This window comes from Zonotrichia albicollis, chromosome 5, assembly GCF_047830755.1.
Source record: "Zonotrichia albicollis isolate bZonAlb1 chromosome 5, bZonAlb1.hap1, whole genome shotgun sequence".
Classification (NCBI taxonomy): domain Eukaryota; kingdom Metazoa; phylum Chordata; class Aves; order Passeriformes; family Passerellidae; genus Zonotrichia; species Zonotrichia albicollis.
Genome location: NC_133823.1, coordinates 43,440,805 through 43,455,962, shown reverse-complemented (window position 1 = coordinate 43,455,962; position 15,158 = coordinate 43,440,805). Strand labels below are relative to the sequence as shown.

The 15,158-nt window shown below is 40.2% G+C and overlaps 1 protein-coding gene across 4 annotated transcripts in view; it reads right to left on the bottom strand.

Moving 5' to 3' along the window:
- The window catches only part of SCFD2 (sec1 family domain containing 2), a 188,353-nt gene that overhangs the window by 12,433 nt on the left and 160,762 nt on the right, over window positions 1–15,158 (bottom strand). For all 4 annotated transcript variants that reach the window (XM_074541503.1, XM_074541501.1, XM_074541502.1 and 1 more), the window contains 2 exons: window positions 4,202–4,347; window positions 590–724 (listed from right to left, as the gene is read on the bottom strand). In XM_074541503.1, coding sequence (XP_074397604.1) covers window positions 590–724; window positions 4,202–4,347 — 281 coding nt within the window. The remainder of the gene's footprint in view (window positions 1–589; window positions 725–4,201; window positions 4,348–15,158) is intronic.

Here is a 15,158-nt window from a genome sequence, read left to right as displayed (position 1 = left end):
GATCCACAAAGAAATTTCTAACTTACAGGCTTCCTTCCTTCTCCTATGGTACAAGTTGCACCATACCAAATTATAGACAAGGTAATGAATTTGGAGCTCCTCCTTCATCCCCTGTGAGACCAGATTGTTCATACTTACTTCTCTCCTATCTCAAAGCTGCTGAGTGTCCTTAAAGTCCTTTGATGAGGTGCCATGTGGAATGCCTAGGTAACAGGAACTGACACTCACTTATCAATTTGTTTGTTGGGTGTCTCTGAAGAGCTCTAAAAGCCATGTGAGTCAGGACTTCCCTTTAGCAAAGCCACATTGTCTCTTCTCAGATATATCATACTTATTTTGGTGTCCACCATGACCCTTATTTAGATGTTCAGTCTGCTCCATTCCTCTTGTTTAATTCAGCAGGTGCTATCTGTCTGCGCTGTACCTGAAATGTGATGCCTTAAGCTATTCCCAGCTCCCCTTTGAGAATTTAACTCCCCATACCTTATCCCCTTAAATTCTGCTGAGCAGTGTAATAAAGTCAGCTACTGCTGCATGATGCTCCGACCTCAGGAAAATCTTACAGGTGAGCTTGGGAAGGCTGGTTTACCTTCATGAACATGCTGAATCCAGTTTTAAGGAGATCAGTGAGGCCTGATGAAATGTGCTCAATATCAACAGGATCGGGCCGATCGGGATTGCAGACCTCTTCCACCACCTGCTTCAGCAGAGGTTTGTAAGAAGCCTGCACAAAGAGAAAATGCATTGTGATCAAACCTGTTTAGACTCAGTGCAACCATGATTCGAAATATTTTATTTCTGTTAAAGGTTACAGAAATAATTATCCCACAAATGAAAGGATTCAGAGAGGTTGTGACCTTGACTGCAGATGGTGTGCACCAGCGCATAGAGTGACAAGGAAGAAAAGGGGGATTTTACTTTCTCTAGAATCTTTTTGGAGGTAATACAGAAATGGATAACCATACAGATGGTGCACAGAGACACTGTTGCCCATTGTGCACCCAGATCTCATTCCCTTTCTAGTGCTTTTATAAACACCTAAACAGGGACTTTTTTTTAATTGACCACTCCTACCTTATTCCAAGTGTCATGTCCCTACGGATGTCTGGATACCAGAAGGCAAGGGAAGAGACCAGCCTGCCTGTTTGTCCCTCATGGGAGAGCACAGCTAAGGAGTCTCTGTTAGTCCTTTAGCTTCTATGGCCATGGCACTCTACATACTTCCACCTGTGGAAGACTTCTGAACAACAGGCCAAAAAACCTCACCACTACCATGAATGTCAGAGCTTCTGAGAAGTTAGGGGCTAGGAGAAGTGGAAAATGTAAAGGTACAAATGATCAACATGCTGGAAGGTCTACTCCAAAAGGATCAACCATGTATCCTCTTCAGGATCCACAAACCCTGTCTGAAAATGAAGTAGTAGCTCAATAATCTCCACACTCCAATACCAAGGTTTCAACCACTCTGACATGCTGAAAAAAATATAAGATAAAACTTTTAGGAACCAATGGAAAGATGTTTAATGAAAATTCAAGCTTGATTTACAGATGGAGCTTTGTTTTACTGCTTTGAACTTTGCCCAAACTGCAACACAACCACAATCATTTCAGAAAGGGCAACCATCTTAGAAAATGAGCAGCTTTAAAATTAGCAGACTTATTTGGTTTTGGGACTACCCCAGATATATATCATGCCTTAGATTACTTAGGGAAATCAAGTGCAACATCATTAATTTTGCAAAGATGGTATCTACAAGAGACATATTTCAAGTAAATAGTAAAAATTGATGGAAAATAAAACACAAACCACTTGGCTTGAAACTAAAATTTTCTGGAGTCATTAAAGAAATGTTTTTCATCCAACACTTTAGAATGAGAAACAAAGCTTAGAGTTTTTTTAATACAATGCTGTCAACAAAGATTTATGCAACTCATCTAGTTCTTCTCACAACATGTGCATAATTTTTAGTTGAGCCAACAAAGCAAATTACAGCAGACATGAGCTGCAGGATCTTCTAGAACATGTCAAGATTTCTGTCAAATCTAGTCACGCAATAAACAACTGTTTGAAAATACACATGTAGGCATGAAGTCCTATTTATAAAAATCTGTTTAATATCTTCATAGATGAGGAACAGAAAAACATTAGGAATGAAATATTTTTGGAGCAGAGATCAAATCACAGTTTAACAGAGAGGCTTATTCCACAAAATTAAAGGAAAAACATCATCTGACTGAAATGAAAAATATCATTCAGAAAAAACTCTCTACTCAAAAGACGTCAAAAATTAGCTATGATTTTGCATGTCTGAATTTTCAGAACCAAAACTCAGTGCCCTTCACAACAACCCAGTCAGACTACACAGATACTAAAATACAGATAGTACAATCCCCTACCTTTTTAAAGTATAATGGTTTCAAATATTAAAAAAAATCTTTTATGACTTGAAATTAATCTACTATATTTGTAGGGGTTTTTTTTTCCATACAACTCCCAAAACCTTCATTGGTTTCTTTCTCATATAATGAAACTTGGATCGGCTTTAAATTTTGGTAGGCACAAATTTGTTTAAAATAGCTGTTAAAAATCTCAATAGCTATGGGACACACCCCATATGAGATTATAAAGGGGAGAAGAGAGAGAAACAGAGACAAAGAGAGAGAATGAGGAAAGGAGAGTGAGGCATGGAAGAAGGAATGGAGAATGGGAAGGAGGAAGGCAGAAATATACCTAGAACAAGATGAAAGTAGTTTCAATAACAGGCAAAATTCTGTTCTTGCATGGTCACTACATGAACTAATTTGACAACCTGATGAAAACATTTATCATTTTATGTAAGACATACAAACTACAATGCTACAAAAAGTCCTTCTAAGAGGCTATCCAATTCCCAGTTACTTATCCATAGAAACCTCTTTTTGAGTCTTAAGAAGAAATGGAAGCTTCCCAGCTTTTAACAGACAAAGTGAAAAAGTATGTAGAGGCTAAACCCACTCCCATAGCACTAAGCAGGTTTGGCAATGAGTGTGGTCACAGGACAGGCACTGCTTCTTCTGAGGAACTGAACTGACTGCACACAACCCCTGCCAGCCAAAAGAGAGGCCCGTTTCCAGAGAGCTGTAACTATCATGGACAATCACATATTGCCTGCTTATTTCTACTATTATAAATCTCCTGGACTTCCCTCAGGAGAAGGTTTGTCCTACTCAAGCAACTAGATCCCTTGCATGGCTAGATTAAGGAGATGAAAAGTGTTAATATATTCCTTGCTGTGTTCCAGCACTTATCCCTAAGCAAGCAAAGTGGATTACATCCAAAGGACATACTGATGCTAATTACACTTCCAGGAAACTTTCCTTATCATCTCACTGCCCCTGCACTGAACTGTATTAAATGTTTAACAATTTTCCCCATTTTGGACACCAGACTGGTTCAAAGTGCTAGAAGACTTCAGGAACAGGTTTTCTTCATCTTAGAAATTTCCAGTGACATTTTGCAACAGTCGAGTTCTTCCAAAGCAATGCTTAATTTGAACTACATCCCTTTGCTGGTCTACAGCACCATTAGGACTTTGGAAGGATTTTTTTATGGCTCAGGGCTAGAATCATGTTTTATGATCCCTCTCTAAATCACTACTTTCTGCTGTAGAACTCTATTTTTAACTGGGAAAGGTCTTCAGGAGAGACAGAGAGAAGGAAAACCACTGTCTATTAGTCCTGATGACCTAAAGCAGTATTGTAGATCATCTATTTCTATTTCAGAAACAGAAGCTGCTTTTGTGACCTATTTAAAAACAGGTTTGTCCCTCATGCTTACAGGGATAGGAGAGGAAATACAACAAGAATATAGCTGCAGTATGGGTGCACACATTCTGCTTCATTCTGCCTTGAGCAGTCTAAGTCGAGAGCCATCTTGACCTAGCCCTGCCTTTCACAGGCATTCATGTCATTCCACAGGGCTGCAGAGCAAAGCCCAAATTTCTTCCTCAGAGCTGACATTGATATGCATATGCCTGAGCCTGGACAAAGGACTTGAGGAAATTTTTGATGGCTGGATCAATTATAAAATCTATGCTTAAGTATCTTCTTCATAGGCAGAACGTGTATAGGATTAGCACATCCACAAAATTAGTGCCGTAATTTTGAGAGCAGGCTAGAGAAATAACAAACACAGGGAAAAGACAGCTACAGCTACACTTGCCTGGTGGGTGTTGCTGCCTGGATTATGTATGGAATGGAACTGTTTCATGTGCAGTCGGACCCTGGCAATATCCCGGAGGGACCGGAAGATACCGTCCACGGCATCTGTGGCTTTCTGAGATGTCAGGTTCAGTGACGAGTCACAGCCTAAAGAAATAAAGAAACACACAGCTGAGTGAGTGAAAAATGTTCATGTGTTTTGATAATAAACAGTAGGAAAAGGGTAACTGGGAGGAAATTTTAAATTATTTTTATTGTATTATATTTTATATTATACAATTTTTATTGTATTATATTCTGGAAACTCGGGGGCTTGTTAGGCAGCATGTCCTCAGCATGGCATAAGTCTCTGCAGACAAGCAAGAAGGCAAAAATTCTGGACAGCAGGCAAAGTGAAGAGTGCCTCTCTTTGTAACCTCCATCACACAGCATTTTCATCAGCACAGAGGATATTTTGCTATTCACAGGCAACAGAAGGTTTCATGCTAGCAGACCCCAAAGAAGATCCCCCCGTTATGTGGGAAGGAGCCAGCGGGTTTGCTGGTCTGCTTGGGCAACAGCCATGAAGAAGGGAATTGCTCCTCCCTGGCCAGCAGCCTTCTCACTCCAAATACATTTCCTACCTTTGTGACAAGAAAAATGGAAGAGTCTGTGCTAAATACAGCAGAAAGGTCAGACAGACTTTGGAAAAAGCTGCATTATCACAAAAAAGTTCCTATCCCTCAAAATGGCAGAGTTATTACCTCTAAAGTATTTTTCCAATGCACTTCTTCTAAGGTATAATGCTTATCTTCCACTAAGGCTAAATTCCAATTACAGGACCACCTAAAATGTCCCTCTGGGTGGCCAGACAGGGCCTTGGAAAAAAGTCTTGGCTCCATCCCCCTCACCATACGACCTATACTGCACAGAAGCATTGAAATAAATGCTTTCTTGACTACACTGCTAATGAGAATTAGCCAAGTGAGAGGTAAGTGGGTCACCTGATATTTTTATTGCCTTGTCAACACAGTTCTACTCCTCTTGACATCTCTGCCTGCCTCTCTGCTTGCTTGACTCTTCATCCTTGTGGCAGAAAATCCATCATAAAATAACTCTTCTTGCCACATGCTCACACCAACACACTCCCTCCTGCTTATTGCTGTTGTCTTCTCCAGACATGATGCGGTAGTGGCTTCTGAGTCCATCCTCCAGTTCAGAAAGCAATCCTGCACCAGTAAACCTCTGTGTCTATGCAGAATTCTGCTGAGAGGACAAGGTCTCCCTGCAGGTCCAGCTTGCACTGTGCTGCACCCTTGGAGCCTGGACTGAAAACAGGCATCCAGACTGTCAAGAAGGCACCTGGATTTTGGGGTAGGAGATCCCTGAACAAACTTTCTCTGCAACTGACAAAGGACAGAATCCTTATGTACTTTAAAAAATCAATAAATAGGTGGTAAGTTCAAAATGTACAGGGAATATTTGACAGTGAATCTGAATTACTTTCATACCTTGGTGTTCCACACAGTAAAAACTATACACAATATAAACACATACACACACATACACTTGTAGAGCTCTGAAACTGTTCCTAAATGATGGTGATTAGACACTGAGCTATCATTTGTCTGAATATCATTTGTTGAGGAGCGGTGTGGGAGCCCTGGCACACTGGGCTGTGCTCAGCTGTGCCTTCCAGCTAAACCGGAAGTGTATCTCCAGGAGCACTGGAGCATGGAGGGGCCAATGTCCATTTCCAGTGTCCAGGTCAGAGTGCTGTGCTGGACCCAGTTTGGGACCCCAAGGTGGCACTGGAAGATGAAGATTCAGTCTGGCTGTTTATGGCTGGCCTGACAGAGGGAAGAGAGGTGTACTTTCAAATTTCTCTAAAATGTGACTTCCTTGGGACTTTCCATCAAGAAATATAATGTCTGAGGAACCAGGGATATCTATATCCAGCCTGACATTCAGTACCTCTTTTTTTAATGTAAATGAAAAATAAGTTTTCTTAACAATCCCTTATTGTTGAAATCAAAATCTCTGAAGGCTGCAGTCTACCTGTTGCTCTAGGGTTATAGAGGGGAGCCAAGTTTCTTTCCAGCCTGGAGAACAACAGAAGCTTGTTTTTACAAGTGGCAGGCAACTACAAATCACCTCCCATTCACACCTTCCCTGCAAATGGGGCTTTGCAGCATATGGAGAGCAGAACACAGTCCCTCTTCTCTGCTCGCTTCAAGCTCCCAAGAAATCTGCCCCTTTTACAGCAGTGAAGAGGTGGAATATATTAGCTGCTGCACAGCTCATGTACTAATTAAAACAAAACTTCCTCTTACTGTTTTTTCTTGGGAAGTTAAATGCCATTTGGAGAGCACGCTGAATGGATTCTTTTGAATCTCAAGCTCTATTACACATGGGAAAAGGCATTTAAATAAAATTTTGGGATTTCCTGTTGGACTTGAAGAAGCCCAGTTGTGGAGAAAAAGAAAATCACCACTAACCTGCAGAGGACTCAAGATTTTAAAGAACATAGCCTAGTTTTGCAGTGAAGAAAATGAGTCTGTTGGGAGCTGCATTCAGTGCCTACCAGCATGAGACTTATGAACTTTTTCAGGAGACAAAGTACATCTCCTTTTAAGCAACATATCTGCATAACCACTATTTCCACAATTAATCCATTTTCATACCAAGTTTGAAAAAAGGAGAATGAATGGAGATGCTGTTTTCTACAGTACTGAGTGACCCAGGAACCAAACAGGACCAGCTTTTCTACTGATTTCTGAAACTGGAAGGAAAATGCTTTAAGAAAAGGACATGGCACTGTGAAACCATAATAGAGATTCATAATTAAAGAGCAGCATGTGATGGATTATCCTCCCTCTACCTCCAAAATGTAACAAATGGGAATTTCAGACCTGAGTTTGAGGAAACTTTCCACTCTTAGTTCTTAGTCTCTTTTGGTACACATAAACAAACTTGCTCTTTCTCTAAAGAAGTATGATAATTATCAACATTTTCGGAAGGACTTTGATAATTCAGACACATCACTAGGCCTATGATTCTTACAAAGTTGAAAGTTCAGGAAAGCTGAAAGTTTATCACTCCGCTCTGTATTATTGGTATTAATATCAGCTCTCTCCACCTTAGGCTCTCTCTATAACCCTTTTACAGAAATAAAGCAATGTTAACCCTGCAAACCCTGGAACAGAGCCAGCAGAATAACCAAGCCATTTCAGAGGCACACATTGAATCATGGGCTAAAACAGCAAACTTGCACTCTGAGGGAGAGAAAATCCAGCATCAGGATTTCATTATGCAGAATTTCATTATTTTCTAGATATGCAAAGTTAATATGCTTGTCAGCAAAAGACAGAGGAACAAAAGAGATAAAGGGTTCCTTGAAGGTTAAAACTGAAAATACAGCACTATGATATTAAATTAATTAAAATCTTCTATTTTTATACTTTAGGTGATAGCATAGCAACGTGGGCCCTTCTTTGTCTAGCAGATAAATCTAAGGATCTACATATGCACATCCAGAGCCATATGTTTTACAATAGTTTTGGTATATTTGTGCATCAAGATCTTTTATGCAAAATAAGTTACAAATGTGTACAGTGACACAGATCATGGCTGGTTTTTGCAGGATAAAAAAAAGTGTAAAACCCAAAACTAGGATGTAATTTGTATAATTCTCCTGTCACTTTTCTTCCCTATGGATTCTGCCACACATTTGAATCTTTATTCTTCCATCTGATTTGTACTGAATTGTCTGATACTCTCCGATGCATCTAAAAAGTGAAGCTGCCAAGTGAGTGTGACAATGTGGGACAGGGAAGGACAGGCCAGAACACAAGAAATCTGTCATTTCCCTATAGTTACACCAGCAGAAGGTGAAAAATTGTAATTGATTCCTTTCTAGTTTGGGGGAATTCAGAAGACAGGTGTGTTCTACAGCCCTTGAGTGAAGAGAGTGTCCAGAAGGGGCAGACACAGTGGTGCCTGTGACAGCTTCCCTGCAGCACATCCATCCCCAGGGCTGGAGAGGCTCCTGCTCTGTGCTCACTGTGTCCTCTGCATCCCCAGCCAGAGCATGTGTGGTGCTGGATGGACAGGCAGGCTCACCCCTATAAACTCTGTGGCCCTCCTATGCACTTGTTACAACCGTTCCATATCCTTCTTATGTTGGGGATCCCAGAGCTGGATGCAGCACTCCAGAAGGGGTCCCACAAGAGCAGAGCAGAAGGGGAGAATCACCTCCTTCAAGCTGCTGGCCAGCCCCTCTTGATGCAGCCCAGAATTTGGACTAGCAATGCCAGCAGGCAGAAAAGATAGGGAGCAGGAGGAAAGAACAGAATAGCAGCATGTGGGAAAAACATTAGAAAAGGGGGGGAGGGAATGCACACAATATCAAAAATCAAAGCTCTGTGCTTCTATAAATTTAATTTATGATCTGATTAAGAGAGTGAAAACAAAGATGCGTTTTGGGGAAGTCACCAGCACCATGCAGTGCAAGTGATGGTATGGATCTGGTTTCTATAACAAGAGGAGTGTGCATCAGATCCACTTCCAAGGAAACCATGGAAGGCAGCATTGTGACCAACAAAGATGCAATTTGTAGTTTTATTCTCATCACAACAAACATCTCCCATTTGAAAGAAAAGCCTAGGATAGTTTTTTTAAGAGTAAACTAAATTTAGAATCCTATATCTCTGCTTCAGCTTTTAAATATGCATCCACACTCAGCACTCAGTGCTGAGCATCCAGGGATTGGACACGTATGTTTCCAAGGGCATTTGAGCACATTATCTGATCTTTATTACATAAGGACACATCCTGTAATAATCCTGGAGTTTCCTGAAGAGCACTGTGCTTGGAAAGGTTGTTTTTGACATCAAGTCTTTGAACCCTCTGGAAACTGCTCTTTGGTGTACAAGCGACACACAGACCACGTGGATAAGAACTTTGCTGGATTTAAAGTTGCACATAAAAAAATCTGGTCACTAACCTGCATGATTAAATATGGATTTAAGAGCTACCTTAGGAGAGTAATTTTTTTTTTAATTTTGGCCTTAATATCTGTCATTTGGATATTTCGATTCTACAGGAATATTTTATTGCCTTCTTCTTGCCAAAATCCAACAGCACAACTTGTAATATCAACTTTTATGAAGCACTGCAAGCTTGGTGCTGCTGGTTCTCATGTTACATGAAATTAAACCTGTCAATTCAGTGAACAATTACAGAGAAAAACTACAGAGCTTAGTACAATAAATTACATTAATTAATTGCAGGAGGAATTCAAGTTAGGCTCAGATGTGCTTTCTGAAGGAAATTAATGCAACAAATTCATTCGGGAACCATTCAGTTGCTCCCTCAAGCTGCCTATATCTTAATTAAAGACCACAGATGCTAATAAAGCTATGGTAAATGCTCTGTAAGTCCAGTAAGGCGTCCCAATAATGTTCTTGCAAGAATTCAGTAAAACCCCAGGTTTTACTAAACATTATAGAGCTTTATGAGCATACCACCCTAGGACCCATATGATCAAAAATCCTTGCTCAGTCATTTGCAAATTTTTCTCAGATACCCTCTTTTTGTCTTCAGAGCAGCGGCTGCACTGTCGCAAGGACTGATTTCTACTCCCATCAAGGACGTCCCTTCCATTCCGTGGGGCATTAACCAACAACTTCCAGTGATGATACAAAGTTTCACCCTCGGATCTGCTGCCTCCCACCTTGAGCACAAGGTACTCCCTGAGGAACCACGTATGCGAAGGACAAAGGATGAGGGATGAGGTTTCTGTCCAGGTAGCAGCAGGTGAGGCAGTCAGGACTATCAATCCTGGTTCTTCTGCACAGCTGCCTTGACCAGAAGTCCACACAAGCATGGGAGTCTAGATGCTTTACCCATTTTATTCAGAGGGAAATGTCTGGAAAAAGAGACCTGTAAAAGTCCTTATTTTTTAAAAAACCTTTTCTTCTTTATGTTGATTTAAATGAATCCTACTTTTAAAACAGTAACAAAGTAAAATAAGTATTTCAGTATTTTTATTTTATTTTTTCAGTACTTTTTTTCTTGGATAATGAAAATGAATACAATCGGTGTTTTTAGCATTCACAGTCCAATTTGTTTGTGTATTCCTCAAACTGCCAAATCAGGCTTGCAGATTGGACATAATTGGTAAATTCGTCCTTCTGAAAACAATGGCCAGACCTAGAATTTGTAAAAGTGCAGGAAACAGTTTTAACTCATGGATCTAAGAATGATGATAATGGAGAAGTGTCCAAGAGACATTTTCTTTACCAGTTTAAGTTCTGAGCCAAACTCACAGGACTCTCAGTATCCATAAACTAGCATAGGCACCTTCAACAATAATGAAAATATATAAAAACATAAGACCACAATTAAAAGTAATTACTGTAATCTATCAACTACTGAAATAAAACAATATTTTTAACAGCAAGACAAAAATAATCACATTCTAATGCTATGTGTAATTATCTTTTCCAAAAGGCCTCTTAACCCCGCATACTCTAGCACAGGTGAAAAGCCATCTGAAAACTGACAAAGACAATGGGCACCTAGGTTGCATTTAATGGGCAATATTTAATGACAGAAAAGAAAAAGAGACTAGAATAATTGCAATTTAGACTTAGCTACATCAGATACTGCTCCTGCCTAAATAAAAACCTAACTCCAGGCTCCGTTCAGAGCAGGTTTGCTGAGGGAGTTATGACTTACTGTGGCCTGCTGAGCACAAGCTGTTGAGAAGAGAAAGTCAAGTGGCACATCTCCCAGGGGCTACAGCCATTAGGAGGAAGCAGGAAAGCTTCCCTTTTATTCTATACTACCAAGAACCTGCTAAGTCATTAGAGGGAACAATCTTCTACCTGGCAGATTGCACAAGACCTTCTCTTGTCCTTCCATCAGTAGTGCAAGAACCATGACATGCTGTGCCTCTGCAAATGCAGCCCAAAGCTGACTAGGGTGTATGAAACCATTTACAATGCTGAAAAGCAGAGAAATGTGGCTTGTGATGCTCTGCTGGAGACTTGAAGACTGGGGGCTGTACTGGGCAAGGATCAAATTATACTTTATCTGTTCCTGATGCTGCTTCTCCTGAAAAAAGACATTAACACTTTGGACATTGAAGTGAAATATGGGGCTAAAACAGGGTAAGGGCAGAACAACTGTTCTTTCACCCTGTAAGTGAGGATAATTGTGTAACAACTTCCAGAGAAAAGCCAGGAAAAGGGCTTAATTGCATACCATAAAAAAAAAAAAAAACAACCCAAAACTTTTTAACCCATAATACTGAAAGCAACAGCCAAAATTTTCCACAGTGAAATCAGAAATTCTACTTTAATGGCAACCTGCCACACTGCAAGTCACACATGACCAAGGACAAAAGGACTAAGAACTGGAACACTGGAAATTTCTGCATTCACACTGCGACAGCACTTGTCCCTCACTGGACCTGTTTTGTCCTGCCACTGTCAGTGGTACCATGCACACAAAGATCAGACCACGTTCTCCCTGGTGTCCCAGCCTTGCTGGGGGTGCCTCCAGCAAGGAGCTGAGGCTGCCGGAGAGCTGCAAAGAAGCCAAGCCTGAGTCCTTCATGGGCTGGTCACATGTGCCAGGGTTGAATCCAGGGCACAGTCCCTGCTCTGCAGACAGACAAGAAGTTACACTGGAACACAGCCCTCTCAATTCTTTCCATCACAGCCAAGAGAGATCATGGCAGGAGCTTGTGTGGTTTGATCCATGCACAGCATCTACTCTGTGCTACCAGCTCAGCTGTGTTGCATGCTGTGCATGAAACAGACCCTCTGGAGACAAATCCCTGTCTCTGGTACTTGATCTACTGAATAATGACCTAATATGAAATTACTGTGTTTCAGATGTTTCTCTAAAGAATACACAGAGAAAAACTGCCACTGTTGGTACAGGTATTCATCTATTTGTAAAGCACAACGTTGTGCATGTGGGCTTGGGATGCATGAGTCAATTTTTGAACCTATGAATCATGAATTTAATTTTAGTATAAAAGCAACATGTATTATCTGTTACCTACCAGAGTCTGATACTAAAATGGTTTGCATTTAGGTGAAAAGGTAAATGATAACTTAGCCTACAGTATAGGTGATTATGTTATTTGGAATAAGCATTATGTCTCTGATGAGATTAGGAAAACCATGTTTTGCAGAGGCATTTGCTCTTCATGAATCTCATGGAAATATTTAAGCAAAACCCATATTGCATTTGGAGTCACAAAAAAAAAACAGGGGAGGTGTTTTTGCCTATTTCTCTCTCTAGCTTTGGTTTAAATGGTTGTATTTTTCATCACCTGCTGTAAAACTATTTCATTTGAAATCGTGGTTGTAGTACTGTCTCAAAAGATAACTCTTCTTGTTTTGGGAATATGTCACATGTGATTGAGGATAATATCCTATAAAAAGTACCTTCACAGACTTTTTTAGTTTTATTTAAGTATAAATTATTTAAAAGTCCTCCTATGTTCATCTATGCTCATAACCCCTTGAAACTGCACTGCCCTTTGCAGTGCAAACAGCTCAGTCCAAACATTTCAGCCTAAGGATGAACAAGAAAAGGCAAGCAAGTAAAAAGCCTGGGAGAACAAGAATAAAGCAATAAGAAATGCAAGTTAGAAAGAAAGAACTGCATGAATTAGCCCACTTTCTGTTAATTTTTAACTTGAAACTACATTATACAAGACACAGGACAGGCAGCATGAAGCATACTTTGGATGAAAAGCAAAATGAAAGAAGTGAGACTGTGGAAAGGATTTGAAGAGAAGGAACCCTGCTATGGGAAGATGGACCAATGCAGTGCTATTTTTTCCCAAAGAATGAACAACACCACCATGTGCCAAGCCACCCCTTCCTCTAAGTACATGAGGGTTGAAGCTGCACTAAGACACAGCAGATCCCCAACTATGAATAACACAAAATTATACAATCAATGCTCATTTTATTCTTCTTCTTGTCTGTTAATTAGAAACCACACTGTAGTGCAGATGGCAAGTATCAGTCAATGAAGAAAAAATTATCAGCAGTACAAATCTCAAGTGCATGTAGGAGTATTCTGGACAATTAAGTGGAATGAACTCATACTCATAAAACAGATAATTCATAATATGTGCAACAGATAAAAAAAGATGCTGGCAGAGGTCTCAATTTAACAGAAAATGTAAACACACATTCAACTTAGAAGGTGTGACAGAATGAAATTAGGACAGTGGTTAAATGCCTTGTTGAGTTACTTTCTGGTTTAAATTCAGAATTAATTGTGCTCTTTTAATTGACAAACAATTGAATGGCTTGTGGAGTTGGTCTAAAGTGTTTCTTAAGCACACAAGAAACAGCATTTTTTGTCTTTAAAACCAATTGAAAATGTGTGTATTAGTGAAACACAGCTTTTAACAGAGGTTTGAAGAAACAAGTAACTGACAGAAAATGCCTGAGATCTGTAGTCATTTCCATTTAGTATAAATTGTTAATGTTTTCAGGAAGAAGAAATAATGAAAAACACTAGTCATCTTGTAGTCAAGTTTCAACACCTGCTTATTTATTGTTGCCAAAGGAAAAGGATAACTTGATTTATGTTCCAAGTATGTGGCAGAAGCACAGGGATTTTTTGCTTTGAATTGTGCCTGCCTAAAAATGAAAGAAGACTTGCAATTTCAGAATTAACTGGGGTTTTTTTTGGTTGTTGATGTTGTTTAGGAGACAAAGACATTACTAAGGGCAAACAGTCAAGTCTGATGGGCTGACAGCAGAAGTTTAATCATGAGGCTGGTGTGTGGCAGCTGAATGCTGTTTGCTATCCTGGGACTGGGCAGGTGCAGGATGCTCACACAATGAAAACTACCTAGCTACAATAGAAATATTAATATATAATATATCTAAGCTAATAGGTACTCAAATGATCAGTAGACATAGATTCGCTTCCATGGATATGTAATGAAGCCTGTGGAGGAGAGGGGACTCCTTAGGCTCCTGCCATAACCATGTTTCATTTCAGACAGGGAAAATACTAATTCTGATTTGATGAGTTTCCATGGAAGCACACTTCTGAACAACAGAAGGCCGCCATCAAAACCTTTCCTGTGCCACTGCTGCTTGATGGACATTTTACAGTTATTCCTCCTTCTTCCTCCTGTTATAAGGATACCCCTCCCAGAAACACAGAGGGACATACAGAGGACATACACATAGAGCAGCTGAGCTCAGTGCTGCCACCAGAGCAGCCTCCAAGTGCATCATCTCCCCTCTCCCCACAGCCATGGGGCTGGGCAGCAGCCAATGGCACCTCAGGAATGAATCACCCCCGAGTAAGAAAGTGTTTACATTTTCAAGCAATGAAAAATATTACATGTGGAAGCTAGCCCATAATCTTGATTACTATGGGGTTTTTTTGTCAGATAAGAAGGGCAGCTTACTGCAGATTCTGTGCCACCTTACAGTCTTGGCCAACATCACGGTGATGTTCTAGATCACTTTAGTTAAGTTTTTACCAACATCAGATATAAAATTCTGACAGCCTCCATTATCTGTGATGCAATAATATATTATTTTCCTCATATTTGTGACACACCTTAAATTTTTTTTAACAGATTTTTATTTTTACACCAAAGCGTTAGAAGTTAAGCTATTTTATATGGCATCTGAAAAAGACACTGTTTCCCGGCATAGGTATTTTGTCTCTTCACTGGGCCAGAACAGCCCCAATAACAAAACCTGAGAGTAGAGCCTGGAAATCATTACACAGTGATCTTTATGCTGGAGGGAGATGACAGAAGACAGCACCATGGTCAAGCTTCTTGGTTGAGCTCAGTCTCTGCTGCAATACAGCAACACACCATTTTCAGCTCCCAGGAAAAACACTGACTCACAAGGATGACACCTCATCCAAACCTACCAGGTTTGCCCATTGCAAGACTGGAATGCTGCATT